Source organism: Populus euphratica, unplaced genomic scaffold, assembly GCF_000495115.2.
Source record: "Populus euphratica unplaced genomic scaffold, PopEup_1.0 scaffold1.1, whole genome shotgun sequence".
Classification (NCBI taxonomy): Eukaryota; Viridiplantae; Streptophyta; class Magnoliopsida; order Malpighiales; family Salicaceae; genus Populus; species Populus euphratica.
The window spans coordinates 8,351,659-8,366,562 of record NW_011499845.1 but is presented as its reverse complement, the minus strand read 5'-3'; the positions used below and the strand labels follow the sequence as shown (position 1 = coordinate 8,366,562).

Here is a 14,904-nt window from a genome sequence, read left to right as displayed (position 1 = left end):
ATTAAGATTTTCTTGAATGTTATTTTATTTTATTATTCATAACAAAAAAAAAAGTTTAAAATATATTTTCCCGAGTCAACCGTATTTTTTGATTAAAACCGAGTCCATCAGGTCAATACCGGTTAAACCATGTTGACTGGGATAAAAAAAAATGAGTTTCAGGCCGTTTCGGGAAACATCATTTTCAGTCAAAACCGAGTCCACCGGGTCAATACGGGTTCCACTATGTCGACCAGGATGAAAAATAATTTTCAGGCCGTTTCGAGTTAAAACCGTCATTTTTGGTTAAAACCAAGTCCACTGGATCAATATGGGTCCCACCAAGTTGATCGGGATAAAAAATGAGTTTCAGGCTATTTTTGGTCAAAAAACCCAGTCCACCGAGTTGATACCCATATAAAGATTTTTTCAGTAATTAAAATTGATTTTTAGCTGTTGAAAAGCTTTTTCTAATACTGATTTGAGTTTTTAATTTTACCCCTATAAATAAATATTATTATTATATATAATAAAACAAAAAAATAATACAATTTTGTCACAGTAGGCGGAGGATTTTTGTCGATGGTAGGCGGTGCAGCTGTAACATTGAAAATTTTGTCACAGTAGATGGAGGATTTTTGCTGACGATAGGCGGTGCAACTGTTAACATTAAAATTTTGCATAACACGTGATTTTCTGTTGGATACTATAAATAGCCAGTAGCCAGTAAAAATATGACAACGAAAAAAAAAATGAAGAAGAAAAAAATAGAACAGAAATCCGAGAGTTTACTATTTACTATTGGATACTATTTATTTTTTTCTACTTTTTCTTCACATGAGTAAGATATTGATTTTTTAAAAAAACAATTTGAAAAATACCACAGATATTCTAACTGTTAGATTAAATAGTGTTTAAATCTGGGCCTTTAATTTAATAGGATACAATAGGGCTTACCACACTGGATTAAAATCAAAATCCATCTCAGCCCTTAAAATAATCTGTCATTCGATCCTCTTGCGCCAAATCATCAGGTGTACCAAACACTAGGTGCACTGCGCCACACCAGATCACAACTCAGCCCATCCAGACTGCCTAATCAACTTGCAGATCAAGACAATTACAGCCGCAAGATTAGTTCATTCGCAATCCAACGGTTCACAGCCTTTAGAGGCACTGGTGCACCATGCTCGCGTTCACATTGTAGTAACATCTCGGAGCCTCTCTTTCCTCTCGCCGGCCATTCTCTCTCTCTAATCGGATCTTCCATTTCCAGCCGTTTTAAGCCGCCAAACCACCACAGAAAGGTGAATCGCCCCCTCTAAAACAAAACCCCGGCAGTTTTACACGTTGTTGCTGCCTCATCTGGCCGGAAAAAGGCCGTGAATGTCATCGGCCACCCAAAGCTTCAATTCGACAATTCTCCCTCATCAGCCATCAACGGAAGACGAAACCACCATCATCAGAATCCTCTCCCTTAGATCTACCAGAATCAACCATCTATTGCCTGGAATTTCACCGGGAAATTTCATTGCCTCCAACAGTAACCGCGCGTGAGGCACACGCGCCGCTAGTGGCATTTTCCTATCTACCAGAATCAACCATCTGTTGGCTGGAATTTCACCGGGAAATTTCGTTGCCTCCAACAGTAACCGCGCGTGAGGCACACGCGCCGCTAGTGGCATTTTCCTAAATTTCTGAAAAATTCAAGTGTATTTAGTCTTTTACCTATACAATGGCGCTCAAGTAATTTTTTATGATTTTTTATGGTATTTTTGATATTTTTATATATATGTACTTGAAAATTTTTTTGCATAAAAAAATTAAAAAACCAAAAATAAATATAAAAGAAATAACGGCGCGGGTCCAACACCCATTTTATCATGTCATCGTTCGTGGGTTCAAAACCCGATTCTCAAGTATGGATATACCCATTTCTCAAAGATATCAAAATAATTTTTGTTTTATAAAATAAATATTATTTGTCGACACATCTTTTTTATTTACAAAAAAGATCGATGTAAAAAATTTAAATACCAAATATGGATTATGTCCATTATTATTTCTTTTGGTAAATCAGACGTAACTCTCCTTACAAACGTCGATATTTTAGACAAAATCTTCTAGTTTTAGGGACTGATGTCATTTTTAACGTGTCTCCTATTTTAGGAACCGACATTAACCATCTTAAAAAATTTGCAAATAAGCTCAAAATATAATAGAATTTGAATAAAATAAAAAAACACGCAAGTAAGGGTAACCTTTCTTTGAAATGATATTTTAAAGGTGGTGTCTACCTGAATCTCTGGAACCAGTATCTAATTTTAAATTTATAGTTCCATCAAATTACTAGATGATGATGAACCTAATAAAAATCTTTATTTTTTTTTATAAAACAATATTATTTTTTTATTAAATAAATAAAAAAAATAGAGTCATCACCAGTATCGTTTGCGACAGTGATTATTATCGGTGATTAAGAATAAATCTCAGAGGAACGGACATGAAGAACCAGCTGCAGCAGATCATATGCGATCCAGATTTTGTTACGTCAGTGGACAGCTGAATGCCTGGTGCAGAGTTGTTAAAGCGACCGAAAACTTCTTTTAAAAAAAATTGAAAGAGAGAGTTTTCTCAAACTCCACTTGAGAGTGCATTCTTTTTGAACGAAAACATTAGGCGACGCCATCTCATATAATCAACGATAATTCTGTGAGACATGAAAGGAAACCCTTAATAAATTACAGCGTGCAGGAACGCACCACATATATCCCAGGTGAGGGAAGCCCACGTAAGAGTGCATGATAGAGGCTAAGTGAATTTATAGCTTTAATTTGGTGGTCTTAAAGTCAGCTACAGTGCTCTATACCCTGCTCCACCTCGAAGTATAGCTAAAGGAAGAGAATGTTCCTTTTAGGTGTACCGTTTGACTTTATCGATCGATCACCAAGATCATATATATACAGGTGAATTTGACTACCAAGTAATCAATAAGTTGGGCATGACAGTTTGATGAAATCTCCATTGCCGATCAAATATTGGACAGACAGGAGAATTTGATCAGTCTACACATCCAGTCAAGCACTCCCCTACGCTTATACAAGCATATATCCCAAATACCGGTACTTCTCTCTTCCACATCGAGAAGCGGTCAGAAATCTTTTTCCTGTTAATTTTTTTTAATATTTCTTTTATTAGTTGATTGGATTATTTTTGAATTAGTTAAATTAACTGAATTATTTCAAATTAATTTTTATATAATTTAATTTTAAATTTAAATTAAATAAAAAAATTTCAAGATTAAGATGTTGAATCAAGTTAATAACAATACTAAATATTTCTAGATATTTTTTTATTATGGTTAATTTTTTTATTCAACTATAATTTAAAGGCAGCCCTTCAAACTGGCTTCAAACTGGTTATGAGCGTAAAAAAATTCCAACTGATTAAATTTTTATATAAATTATTATAGGGACTATAATAAATTTTTTTAAAAAAATAAGAAATAAAATTAATATTTTGCAAAATTTTATGTTTCCAGTTTAATATACAAGTGATCCATTAATAGTTAAAATTGATGGATGGACATGTATTACCTTTGCACTCTAAATTTGAATGCTTTTATCTGGGAATGAATTAATAGGATGATTCGATGATAATATTGTGTGTGTATTTGAGCTAGAGGGAGAAACCAATCCTTTTCAAGTAAAGAGAATGGTGACATGGGTAGTTTTGGGGTACACGTGTATCTTATTCCTATACAAGACTAGGCGTCTTGTGGTAGGGTTTTTCGGAGGATATCAACTACAGAGGAAGCAGTTTTATCTGGTGGAATGCTTATCTAATAATCCAGATTCCAACTTAAAGATTCATCATTAGCATTAATTACTTCCAATCAATGGCTGTTTTTTTGGCTGGGTAGGGAATTTTGTCATCTTCCAGGAACTTGAAATCCCATCTGCCTGCTCTTGCAATTTTCATCATTGCCACCACCTCTTTCCCGGCACTTCTTTCTCTTATATTCAATGCAAGAGTGAGTGTTGCAATGCACTTTCCCTTGCCACTGCTACTTTAAGAGTATTTTCAATCCTGTTATGAGCTTCTTTCCAATAATGTGGCAATTTTTACGACCTTAATTTTCTTCCCGGAGACAGCTAGGTTTCTTTCCCTTTTTTCCTGACTTCTTTTCGGTACTGTTGTAGACAACTAGCTAGGTTTATGCAGCGCTATGAATTAATCAAACACCGAGATTATTAATGAATGATGACATACAAGCTGATGTAATTAACTTCGTCATCCACGGTAGCACCATTTTAGATTTCACTAGAAGGCCATTTTAATGTATATTTCTGGATGTGGTTGTGGTCTTCCGAAATCAGCATGAGAAATTATCGTAAAGATGAATTAGGGGCTAAGAGGGTGTTTTATTATTATTTTTTAAAAAAATTATTTTTAATATTAATATATCAAAACAATTTAAAAACATAAAAAAATAAATTTTAACCACCCTCCATGCAACCCCCAAATAAATCCAGAAGGAGAATCAATGGAGAATCTGATGTCGCTCCTAACGAACTGAATCACTTAATAAACTACACTGCAAAGCAAAGAAAGCAAACTTTCCATGAATTATTTGGGGAATTGGGGCACTACTCACCAATGAGATCTGTGAGAAAGTGGGCCGGAGATGCGAGCCTGGAAGAGGAATGTGTAGTCATTACCATTTTCCCAGCAATGTGTAGTCATCATATATAAAAAGACGAGAGAAACAGCATGGAACTTTCCGCGAAAAGTAATTTAAAAAAAAAAAAATTTAAGAAAGTAAATTATTTTTAATATTTGATAGTATAATAAAAAATAAATTAAAAACTAATTTTTAGTATTTAATTATAGTATGAAAAATTGGCTGAAAAATAACTTATTAATATATTTTTTTTAAGTTTATTAAAATAATGAGAAAAAAATCTTACAAATTAAAAGTTTAATAAGAATGAAATTGAAAAAAAATAATTTTATAAATTATCTTAAATAAAATAAATAATAATCAAAATAATAGAGATTAAATTTAAAAAATAAAAAAATTAAAAGATGAAGAAATTAAAATAATTATAATTATAATTTTATAAATTATTTCAAATAAAATAAGTAACAATCAAAATAACAAGAACCAAATTTGATAAATAAAAAATTTTAATTAAAAAATAATAAGGGAAAATAAAATAAAAATTATAAAAATGAGGAGCAAAGTTAATATAAAAATTAAATTTTAAAGGATGAAATTGAAAAAAATATTCAAAATAAAAAATATATATATATAGTAATCAAAAGTTTGAGGACCAAATTTGATATAATCATTAAGTAATATAACATTTTTATAATTTTTATAATTTCTAAAAAGTATTTTCTACACAAAATAAAAGGAAAATACTTTTTTAAAAATCAAAGCTACATTTTTCTTTAACTAAAAAGTATTTTCTATTAATTAATTTTTCTAATAACAAATAAATAAAAAAGCAATTTTAAAAAAAAATTACCAAAACAAACACACCCTAATCTTCAAATTTCTTTCCACCATCATTTTTGCCTACATCAGACGCATTAATTAACTCTTGATTTAGGCTTCCTTGAAGCAAGGAGTCCCACAGTCTTGTAGCTTCATGATGGAATTAAGCTATTGTCCACACGAATGAGTACATCATCTTGTGCAAGACTATGTATAATCTGCAAATACCCCCCTTTCTCTTTTTTTAAGTTGATAGAATAACGACAAATTAATATTATGTTTCACAAGATCTAACCATCCGGCCACTACAACGAATGGCTCGGTGGTGCTTTAAGAAGTGATCTAGAGACACATGAACGGAACCTCCATTTTCAAGTTCTTTTATCCAATTAATTTTCACCAGCTATTACTGTGTCCCACGCATGCAGACAGCGAATTCATTTATGAATCATGGATAAATGATGCAAGGAAAAAGAAGAAGTAAAACTATTATTTCAGACTGTGGCTCCAACATAGATACGAATGTCATGGATAAATTATATCCAACGGGACACTGGCGAATTTCAGCCTCGTCCTTTTTTACCTTCCTTTCTGTAGCATTACATGAAACTAAATGATAAAGGGGATTTAAGGGCCATAAAATACTTTGTAAAATTAGCATGCAAAGGAGTCAAATGACACTAAAAGGCGGAACGGAACAATATGGGAAAGTGATAGGAGATCCAGGACAGAAGCCTTCGTTACAGTAGAAAGTGAGTTTGTAAAGAGCATTTTAAGTGGGAGACCAAAACGTTTACAGAGGAAGCAAAATCACAGAAGCACCTAATAAGAAGCAAACAAGAAGAGAAGCAGAAGGATAACGCCCATAGAAAAGAATTCAAACGAAAGCTTCATACCTAGGGTTTAACGCTTCGTAGGTTGCCATTGCAGTCTCATGTGGATTTACTTCGTAATAATCCTTCAAACTAGAGCAGTACACAAGGGAAATTACAAAGCTAGCTTGGATTCTGGGCCCAGGAAGACAAACAATAAGAGGGCGTTTGGTATGCGAATTCTTAAATATCTTCTTCGTTGGAATGCGACGGCTAAAAATATATTTGTTTGAAATATCATATCTAAAATATGATATCTGTATTTGTCGGAATGCAATTAAATTAACATCGTATATATCATAACATTTTTTTGGGTACTAAAATTGTTGTGAACAAAATAAGATGTCATGTCCTACGCCATCATTAATGAATTAATCGCCTTAAATTATCAAGATTTCTATATGCATTTAATGACTAAATTATATGGATATTAATTGCACGATTTCACAAAACAAATTAATTTGATATTTCTTGGAGAACTTCGTCTCCAATAAAAATGAATGTTCTTTGAAACTTTATAATAGATAAACTCTGCTAAAACTATATTATAAAAACGCATGCCCACTCCTTCAATCCTACCTTTGTTTCTGCGAAATGTATATACGAATAATTTCATTTAGAAAAAAATAACCAATAAGTTCTAATGATTTTTTAAGAAAACAATCTTGATTTTCAAGTTTCTCTTCCAAGTGAGTTCATATTTTATTATTTTCCTGTAAATCATTATAATTAACAATATATTTAAATCATCTTTTATTTTTTCTCGTTTTAGAAAAAAATAAAGGCATGCAATATTTTTATCCTTTTTAGATCAAAAAATATTTTTATTTTCTTAAAAGATTTAAAAGTGAGTATGGTAAGATTTTATTCTTGTTAAATTGTTGTGATTCTCAAGAATCTGAGTATACTAATTATCATCATTTTTTTTGTTTCTAAAAACCAAGATTTATAAATATAAAGAACTATATTCTTCTAATCTTATAATCATCATTACACTTGAACTTAATCAAGATTCGTCATAATGATAATAAAATAAAAATATATTATGAAAAGTTTTTTAAGCAAACTGAAAAAAAAAAGAGGAAATAAAAAGCATTTGAATAGTATTTTTAAATATATGAAATTTATAATATAGATAATATAAATTAATTTGAACTTTCTTGAAAGATAAAATTAGAATAGTGAACTAGGTCTTAAAAAAGTATCATGGAACTTAATAATCATCTATCTAAAGTAACAAATTAGCGACTATATTTTTTTACAAGGTAAATCCATATTTGATTATTAAATGATTTGAGTAAAGACGAGTCTAGAAAATATCTTATATTTTTAAATTAGTTTGTCACGGAACCCAAATACATGAGAGGTGGCCTTAGTAGAGTGATAGGTCCATGATGTTGTTGCTTGGCATAGAGCCACACCGCTGAAGCCCAGGAGCTACATGGCCAAGAAGCCTAGGAACCACAGAGGCACACCTAAAATGATAATTCTCGATGCAAATATTCGTAGCAATTATTACATACATACATATAAAATACTCTTATCAATATTATTATAGTTGTTGTATGGTACAAGTTCTAAACAATCGAATTAAAAGAAACAGGTGATTAAAAAATATAAAATGAATATGCGAACAGCTTGCTAGCTTTCCACTTAAAATTACGAGAAGTTTGGAGCCCCTTTTCGCTATATTTTTTTAATACTGGAAGTGCAATGTATGTATTAAAATTAAGTACTTAAAGCGCACAGCACAAACTTATTCGTGGCATCTTCTTGAAAATCTTACGATTGACCGGGACCCACGCAATCAATGACCACCACGTGCGTTGCCTGATGTCAAAGTTTCGAGGGCATGACACGTTTCCGTGGGGCCCATCTTGCACATCACCCCTCAACCTCTTTATATAGGTAAAGCTTGCTTCCCAGCTCTCCACAACCATCGAAGCTATAGCGAGCGCAGTCAACCAACATTAATCTCTAGCAACTTGCGTGCGTCCTTGAATAGCAAGCAAAACTTGTTTTATGTCACCAAAATTAGCCATCTAGCGGCATCGCCCTGGCTCGGACACAAAATCAAATCTGTACTACGTGCCGTCACTCTCTCTCTCTCTATAAATCGTCATATCATACCCAAAATTTCCAACACATCAGCCATTTCCAGCAAAGCTAGGGAAGCAATCTGAATCTGACAAACCATGGGCAACCCCTACTATGAATGCCCGCTTCCTGTCGCAATTCCTCCAGCAAAACCATTTCTTAAGTCCATAAAATTAGGTATCAAGGAGACTCTTTTCCCTGATGACCCTTTCAGGCAATTCAAGAACCAGCCAGCTTCTAGGAAATTCATTTTGGGAATGCAGTACTTTGTACCTATCCTGGAATGGGCTCCTCGTTACACTTTCGAGTTCTTCAAAGCTGATCTTATAGCTGGAATTACTATTGCCAGTCTAGCAGTTCCTCAAGGGATAAGTTATGCAAGTCTTGCTAGCTTACCTCCAATCATTGGATTATGTGAGTCAGCGAGTTTATTCATTTCCCAGCGAGTTTATTCATTTCCTTTTCGAAATTACAGATATTTGGATACAACTATGTATGCTAATAAAACTTCTGAAAATCGGACCTCACAATTTGCTTAACGTGTAGATTCAAGCTTTGTGCCACCTTTGGTGTATGCCATGTTGGGGAGTTCAAGAGATTTGGCCGTGGGTACTGTAGCTGTGGCATCGCTTCTCATATCTTCCATGTTAGGGAAGGAGGTTAACCCTAATGAGAACGCGAAGCTCTATGTTCAGTTAGCTTTAACTGCCACCTTTTTTGCTGGAGTTTTCCAAGCTGCTCTTGGCTTATTAAGGTCAGTTTTTTTTTTTTAACACAACATGCATGTGACCAATCTAAAACTGCTCTCTCAACTCCCTCGGTGCTTGGATTTTGTCTTATTGCACCAATGTTTAGAACATCACTAAAGGCATAGCCAACGGTGCAAGTTTACCGTTAAAGATAGAAATAAACCATTGATAGTCCTCCATGCAGCTTAATTTAACGTATATAGCATATGATTCCTGCACTGTGTTTCCTTATATTATGTTTTCTAATTTATTTATTTATTTTTAATTTAACTGTGATTTCATTTGTTAAATTGCAGGCTTGGTTTTATTGTGGACTTTTTGTCCCATGCAACAATAGTGGGTTTCATGGGTGGGGCTGCCACGGTTGTTTGCCTTCAGCAGCTAAAAGGCATTCTTGGGTTAGTTCGTTTCACTCACGGGACAGATCTTGTATCGGTTATGCGTTCAGTCTTTAGCCAAACACACCAGGTACATATTTTTCCTAACCCTAGCTAGTTTTGTCTAGAAACTTCATGGCATAGCTTAATCAATCCCCTTCTCAATGTTTTCTTTAAGTTTTTTAAGAAATAATTATCATTGTTATGGTGGTGGTGGTGGTTGCAGTGGAGATGGGAAAGTGGTGTCTTGGGTTGTTGTTTTCTCTTCTTCCTCGTTCTCACAAGATACATTGTAAGTAATCCAAATCATTTGTCACTTCTATTTAGGAAAACTTTCATATCATCATCTCCACCTACTTACTTGTTATTGTCAAAGTTTAAGAAATTTGAACTCCTCTACCAACAGCAATAATTATAGAACACATTATGGAAAGGTTTTCCTTTAACAATAAGGATGCTTTTAATTTCGAAAATAATTAACTTTAGACTTTTTAATCTCAATAATGCAAAATTATACCTGATATATCTTGATCTTTATTTTTGATAGACACACACACACACACAGTATTAATTAATCTAACAAAGAAATTAAGCAAATGTCTATATTGTGATTTTTCCTTTTTATTTGTGAAGCGGCCCTATCTACGATCCCAGGATATATATGAACTAATCTTGGTGTTGCCCCTTGTGATTTCATAATTTGATTGCAAGTAGAGCAAGAGAAAGCCATGCTTCTTTTGGATAAATGCGATGGCACCCATGATGTCTGTTATTGTTGGAAGTGTTCTTGTTTATTTGACCAACGCTGAGAAATACGGAGTTCAAGTGGTGAGTTCTGTCTTCTCCTCTCGTCAATGCATAGCGATAAATTCTTGTGCACATTTTAAAATTGGGTGTTCTCAATTATCCAATGACAAAAAAAAGAAGAAGAAAAAATGCCCCCTATTCCTTACAAAATTTGAGAAAAAGCCGCTCTGATCATACAAAAAAATCTTTTTTTAGAGAGAGAGAGAGAGAGGTATAAAATCCTAGCGGGCCTTGGTTAAGCACAGCTTATGACATCCCGAAGACTTTCAATATCTCACCAAAAATATAAATAGCTTTCTGTACCGACTCCCAGCAATCATTTTGTTGGATGGATTGTCAATTATGAGCACGCTGGTCAAGACATCACCTACTCGGTAAAAGGAAAGGAGTCCAATTAAAATTATATTTAGGGAGTGGAGTAATAATTGTGACGTGTGTTTTTTATTTAAAAATATATTAAAATAATATTTATTATTATTAATTTTTAAAAATTATTTTTAATATCAACATATTAAAACAATTTAAATATATAAAAAGAATAATTTAAAACTATTTTCTAAAATATTTAAAAAACACAATTTTAACCATAAACACGATTTCAGTGGGAAGGAATCCTAGTTATTCCTGCAAGTAATCTCCGGTTTGAGTTCTTGTAAATTGTATTAGGAGAGGTCCCGTCTTGAAAACTAACAGAAAAAAAAAAATGTTCGTTTTTCAAATATCAGTAAAACAAATTCATTCCACCTGGATTTCTATAGATGGCTTGGGCTCGACCCTCCATGAGAGCAGGAAACTAGACACGCGTGTGTCCCGCACCAATCATGTTCCCGAGCAATAATCCATGCTGTTATATTGTATACACGAGCAAAATAATATATATGATGCACTGTTGGATTTGTTTGTTTTGTTCAGATTGGTCACCTAAAGAAGGGCTTGAATCCACTATCTGTATCTGAGTTGGCTTTTGGGTCACCGTATATGGTGGCAGCTATTAAAACAGGAATCATAACTGGTGTCATAGCTCTTGCTGTAAGTAGTCCTGCATCTCTCCATCCTCGAATATATACATCAAACTCCACTCACTCATATGCTACCCGTTAATCACAAGCTCCGGCATACGTCAGTGACAAAACTGGCCTTAGTCTATTGACACATCACCATATTGTTGTGTCCAGGGTTGATACACTCTTTCATATCCATGCAAGTGAGAAAAACAGAGAATATACGCAGACAATAATGTATTTTTTCTTTTTGGGTAGGAGGTAGTAGTGACTATTTCTCTACGTTTTTACACATAAAAAAGAGTTATGGTACAGACGAAATCAAAGAGACAACGAAACCATAAACAAGTGGGTTGTAGCTCAATTTGTATAATGTATTCCTCGATGACTAAAAAATTGTGGTTCAGATTTTCCTTGCAAATAAAGCAAAATTATGGAACATGTTAAAACTCTTACAGTGAAGACTGAAGGGGTGAAGGTCTAAATCTTGTTGTTCTAGAACTGAAAAGGCTCAATGGTGTTCGTTTATTCTTGGGCAATAAACTGAACCTGCGGCCCAAAATTAAGAACAGAAGTAAGATAAATAAAAAAAAGACTGGCTTGATGAATGTACAGGAAGGAGTAGCTGTTGGGAGGAGCTTTGCCATGTTCAAGAATTATCATATTGATGGAAACAAAGAGATGATCGCATTTGGGATGATGAATATTGCAGGCTCTTGCGCCTCTTGTTATCTTACCACAGGTACTAATTCTATGCGTGTACTATAGCAAGTTAAGGCCCAACTGGAATGAATCAAGGATCCATTATCGGAGCCTGGTTTGGTCTAAGTTGCTTGACTTGATTTTAGGCCCCTGCGGGAATATTATATCCAATACTCTTGACTCTTGGTGTCTTTTCCTTTTGATAAAATCTTTATTGCGGTCCTATGTTAACTAGGCAAATCCTTCCATAAGCTGGTTTTATGGTTAGATGCATATTTATGCAGCAAATAATCCTCTTACAAACAATCATTTTGGTTTGGATTGCAGGACCATTTTCGCGAACTGCGGTGAATTTTAATGCAGGATGCAAAACAGCAGGCTCTAACATAGTCATGGCAACTGCTGTAATGGTGACGTTGCTGTTTCTGACACCGTTGTTCCATTACACCCCCATAGTGGTTCTCTCCTCCATTATCATTGCTGCGATGCTTGGCCTAATTGATTATGAAGCTGCAATTGGCCTCTGGAAAGTTGACAAGTGCGACTTCATTGTTTGCATGAGTGCATACATTGGAGTTGTCTTTGGCAGTGTGGAAAGTGGCTTGGTCATTGCTGTAAGTAACTTAGACAAGCCACTAATTCATCTCAGAAAGTAAGTGTCAGAATGAATATTGCTGATGTGAACAGAAATTGCCTATACAGGTCACAATTTCTTTGCTAAGGATGCTCCTGTCTGTAGCAAGGCCAAGGACATTTCTTTTAGGCAACATTCCCAACTCCATGATCTTTAGAAGCATAGACCAATACCCGGTTGCAAACAATATTCCAGGAGTTCTCATTCTCCAGATTGATGCACCAGTCTACTTTGCCAACGCAAACTACTTAAGAGAAAGGTATGCAAAATAATAAAGATAGACGATAAACGGTAAAATGTTAAACAGTGTGCATTATAACTCAAGTATTATTTGCTCATTAAATTTTGTTCAGGATTTCAAGATGGATCTACGAGGAGGAGGAAAAGCTGAAATCCACAGGAGAATCAAGCTTACAGTATGTGATACTAGATCTCAGTGGTAAGCGTCTTAACTAATCACAATCATCCTAGCCATCGGGCTTATCTTTTGCACATTCTAGCTTAATTCAACCCTAAAGTTTCCATCCATTCAATCCACAGCTGTTGGCAGCACAGATACAAGTGGAATCAGCATGTTCAAAGAAGTAAAGAAAAGCATCGATAGAAGAGGTCTCAAGGTATAAACAGTTATCAATTTTTCCATATTTAAGCTTGCTTCTTTGCAAACGTAGTCCTAGGTTAGTAATGTCATATTTTGTTGTTGATCTAGCTCGTACTGGCCAATCCAAGAAGTGAGGTGATTAAGAAGCTAGTAAAGTCGAAGTTCATCGAAAGCATTGGTCAGGAATGGATCTATCTGACAGTAGGAGAGGCTGTAGCAGCATGCAATTTTATGCTACACGCAAGCAAATCAAATAATCAGGTCGCAGATGAGTTTGGCGCGCACAATAATGCCTGATGTAAGAGGGGAGGAATTGGATCCAACCACAACTATGTGGTGTGAATGTTCACCGCTGAAGAAGAACCCCACTTAATCTTATTGATCCTGAAGTGGAAAAAACTTATGAATTTGCTGTGATAACTAAAGGTCTAAAAATATTTTGTATCCCCGTATAGTGCAAACATAGTAGTATGTAGTTCTTTCTAGAAATTATAAAAGGTTGGTTGATATCTCGGTAGCCTCTCTATTCCCTTCACATTTGACATTTCAGACTAGAATTAACGTTTCAAACCCATACTAAAGAGATGGGGGCCTCCCATGCCATGCATCAACAATTAAATCATGGCATCGTATTTGGTTGGAAGTTCTACCAAAGTAGCATAGTTATGGCATTAGCAGGGTAAGAAAACAATAGGAACAAAAATTTCTAACTACCATGACTGTCGTGACATCTTATACTAAGACTGGATGCATACCTAAGTACTTTAGTATACCGACAAGTACAAGATTGTTTTGAAATTGCCGAGTGAGCGTGGAACAAGATCAGAACTCCTAGGGGTTTGCAACTTATGTACAAAGTGAACGGCAGTAGAAGAAAGAGCAAGGTGTCCCTTTGAAAAACTAGAATCTTTTGATTTTAGATTATTTGCTATTCAACTGATGATTTTGACTGACCAAATATATGCTAACAATAAATATTACCCCAGAAGGATTAGATGTTGAATAGCAGAGAGTCAATCTTCTTAATAAACAACTTAAGTTACTCAGGGCAGGTACTTGCTTCCCATGAACCATAGTTATCGTGCATGTACAGATTTGCATAATAGCGGATGAAATACTGAACAAGACGTGAATAGTGCTTACAGGGCCAGCCTGAAGGAAGAGTCCCCAAGAGCTAATGGCAGAGATGACCAAAGGCTGGGACACAGGAGAGATATCTACACTCCCCATAAAAATGCAGCAGCAGCCATGCACCATGCAATAGTGGTCTGAGTACTTCGATACTGTAGAGTGATTTTAGTTGACGGGGTCAACGGTTCGATGCTGAAGTGTTCTGTCTCATGTCCCGTAGATGCTGAGGTGTTCTATTATACTTTCGCCTTACTAAAGCCATCACATCAGATGGATGATGAGAATGTAGTGGCCAGGGGAAAAAATTAAAACATTACCGTGAATGGATATCCACAATTTCACCCCACTAATTTCATGTTATCCATCTAGATTGCTTGTTTTCAATCATCTTGATCCTTGAAACCTCTGACAATTATAGCTTGGTGTCCACCGTAAACTAATAAAAAGGAAT

The 14,904-nt window shown here is 34.6% G+C and overlaps 1 protein-coding gene across 1 annotated transcript; it reads left to right on the top strand.

Moving 5' to 3' along the window:
* The first annotated feature begins 8,304 nt into the window (after positions 1 to 8,304).
* LOC105127402 (sulfate transporter 3.1-like) lies at positions 8,305 to 13,831 on the top strand. Its single transcript, XM_011028679.1, has 12 exons — positions 8,305 to 8,865; positions 8,998 to 9,205; positions 9,497 to 9,668; positions 9,804 to 9,869; positions 10,292 to 10,405; positions 11,297 to 11,413; positions 12,001 to 12,127; positions 12,415 to 12,701; positions 12,790 to 12,980; positions 13,075 to 13,160; positions 13,262 to 13,338; positions 13,431 to 13,831. The coding sequence occupies exons 1-12, from the start codon at positions 8,550 to 8,552 to the stop codon at positions 13,617 to 13,619; spliced, it is 1,950 nt and encodes a 649-aa protein (XP_011026981.1). The 5' UTR covers positions 8,305 to 8,549; the 3' UTR covers positions 13,620 to 13,831.
* The last annotated feature ends 1,073 nt before the right edge of the window (positions 13,832 to 14,904 follow it).

What these genes read in the sequence shown, in the direction of transcription:
- LOC105127402 (XM_011028679.1), top strand. Translation starts at nt 8,550, where the DNA reads ATGGGCAACCCCTACTATGAATGCCCGCTTCCTGTCGCAATTCCTCCA. An exon ending in AGAAATACGGAGTTCAAGTG is followed by an intron (nt 10,406 to 11,296) that starts GTGAGTTCTGTC and finishes TGTTTTGTTCAG; the next exon opens with ATTGGTCACCTAAAGAAGGG. An exon ending in TGTGATACTAGATCTCAGTG is followed by an intron (nt 13,161 to 13,261) that starts GTAAGCGTCTTA and finishes TTCAATCCACAG; the next exon opens with CTGTTGGCAGCACAGATACA.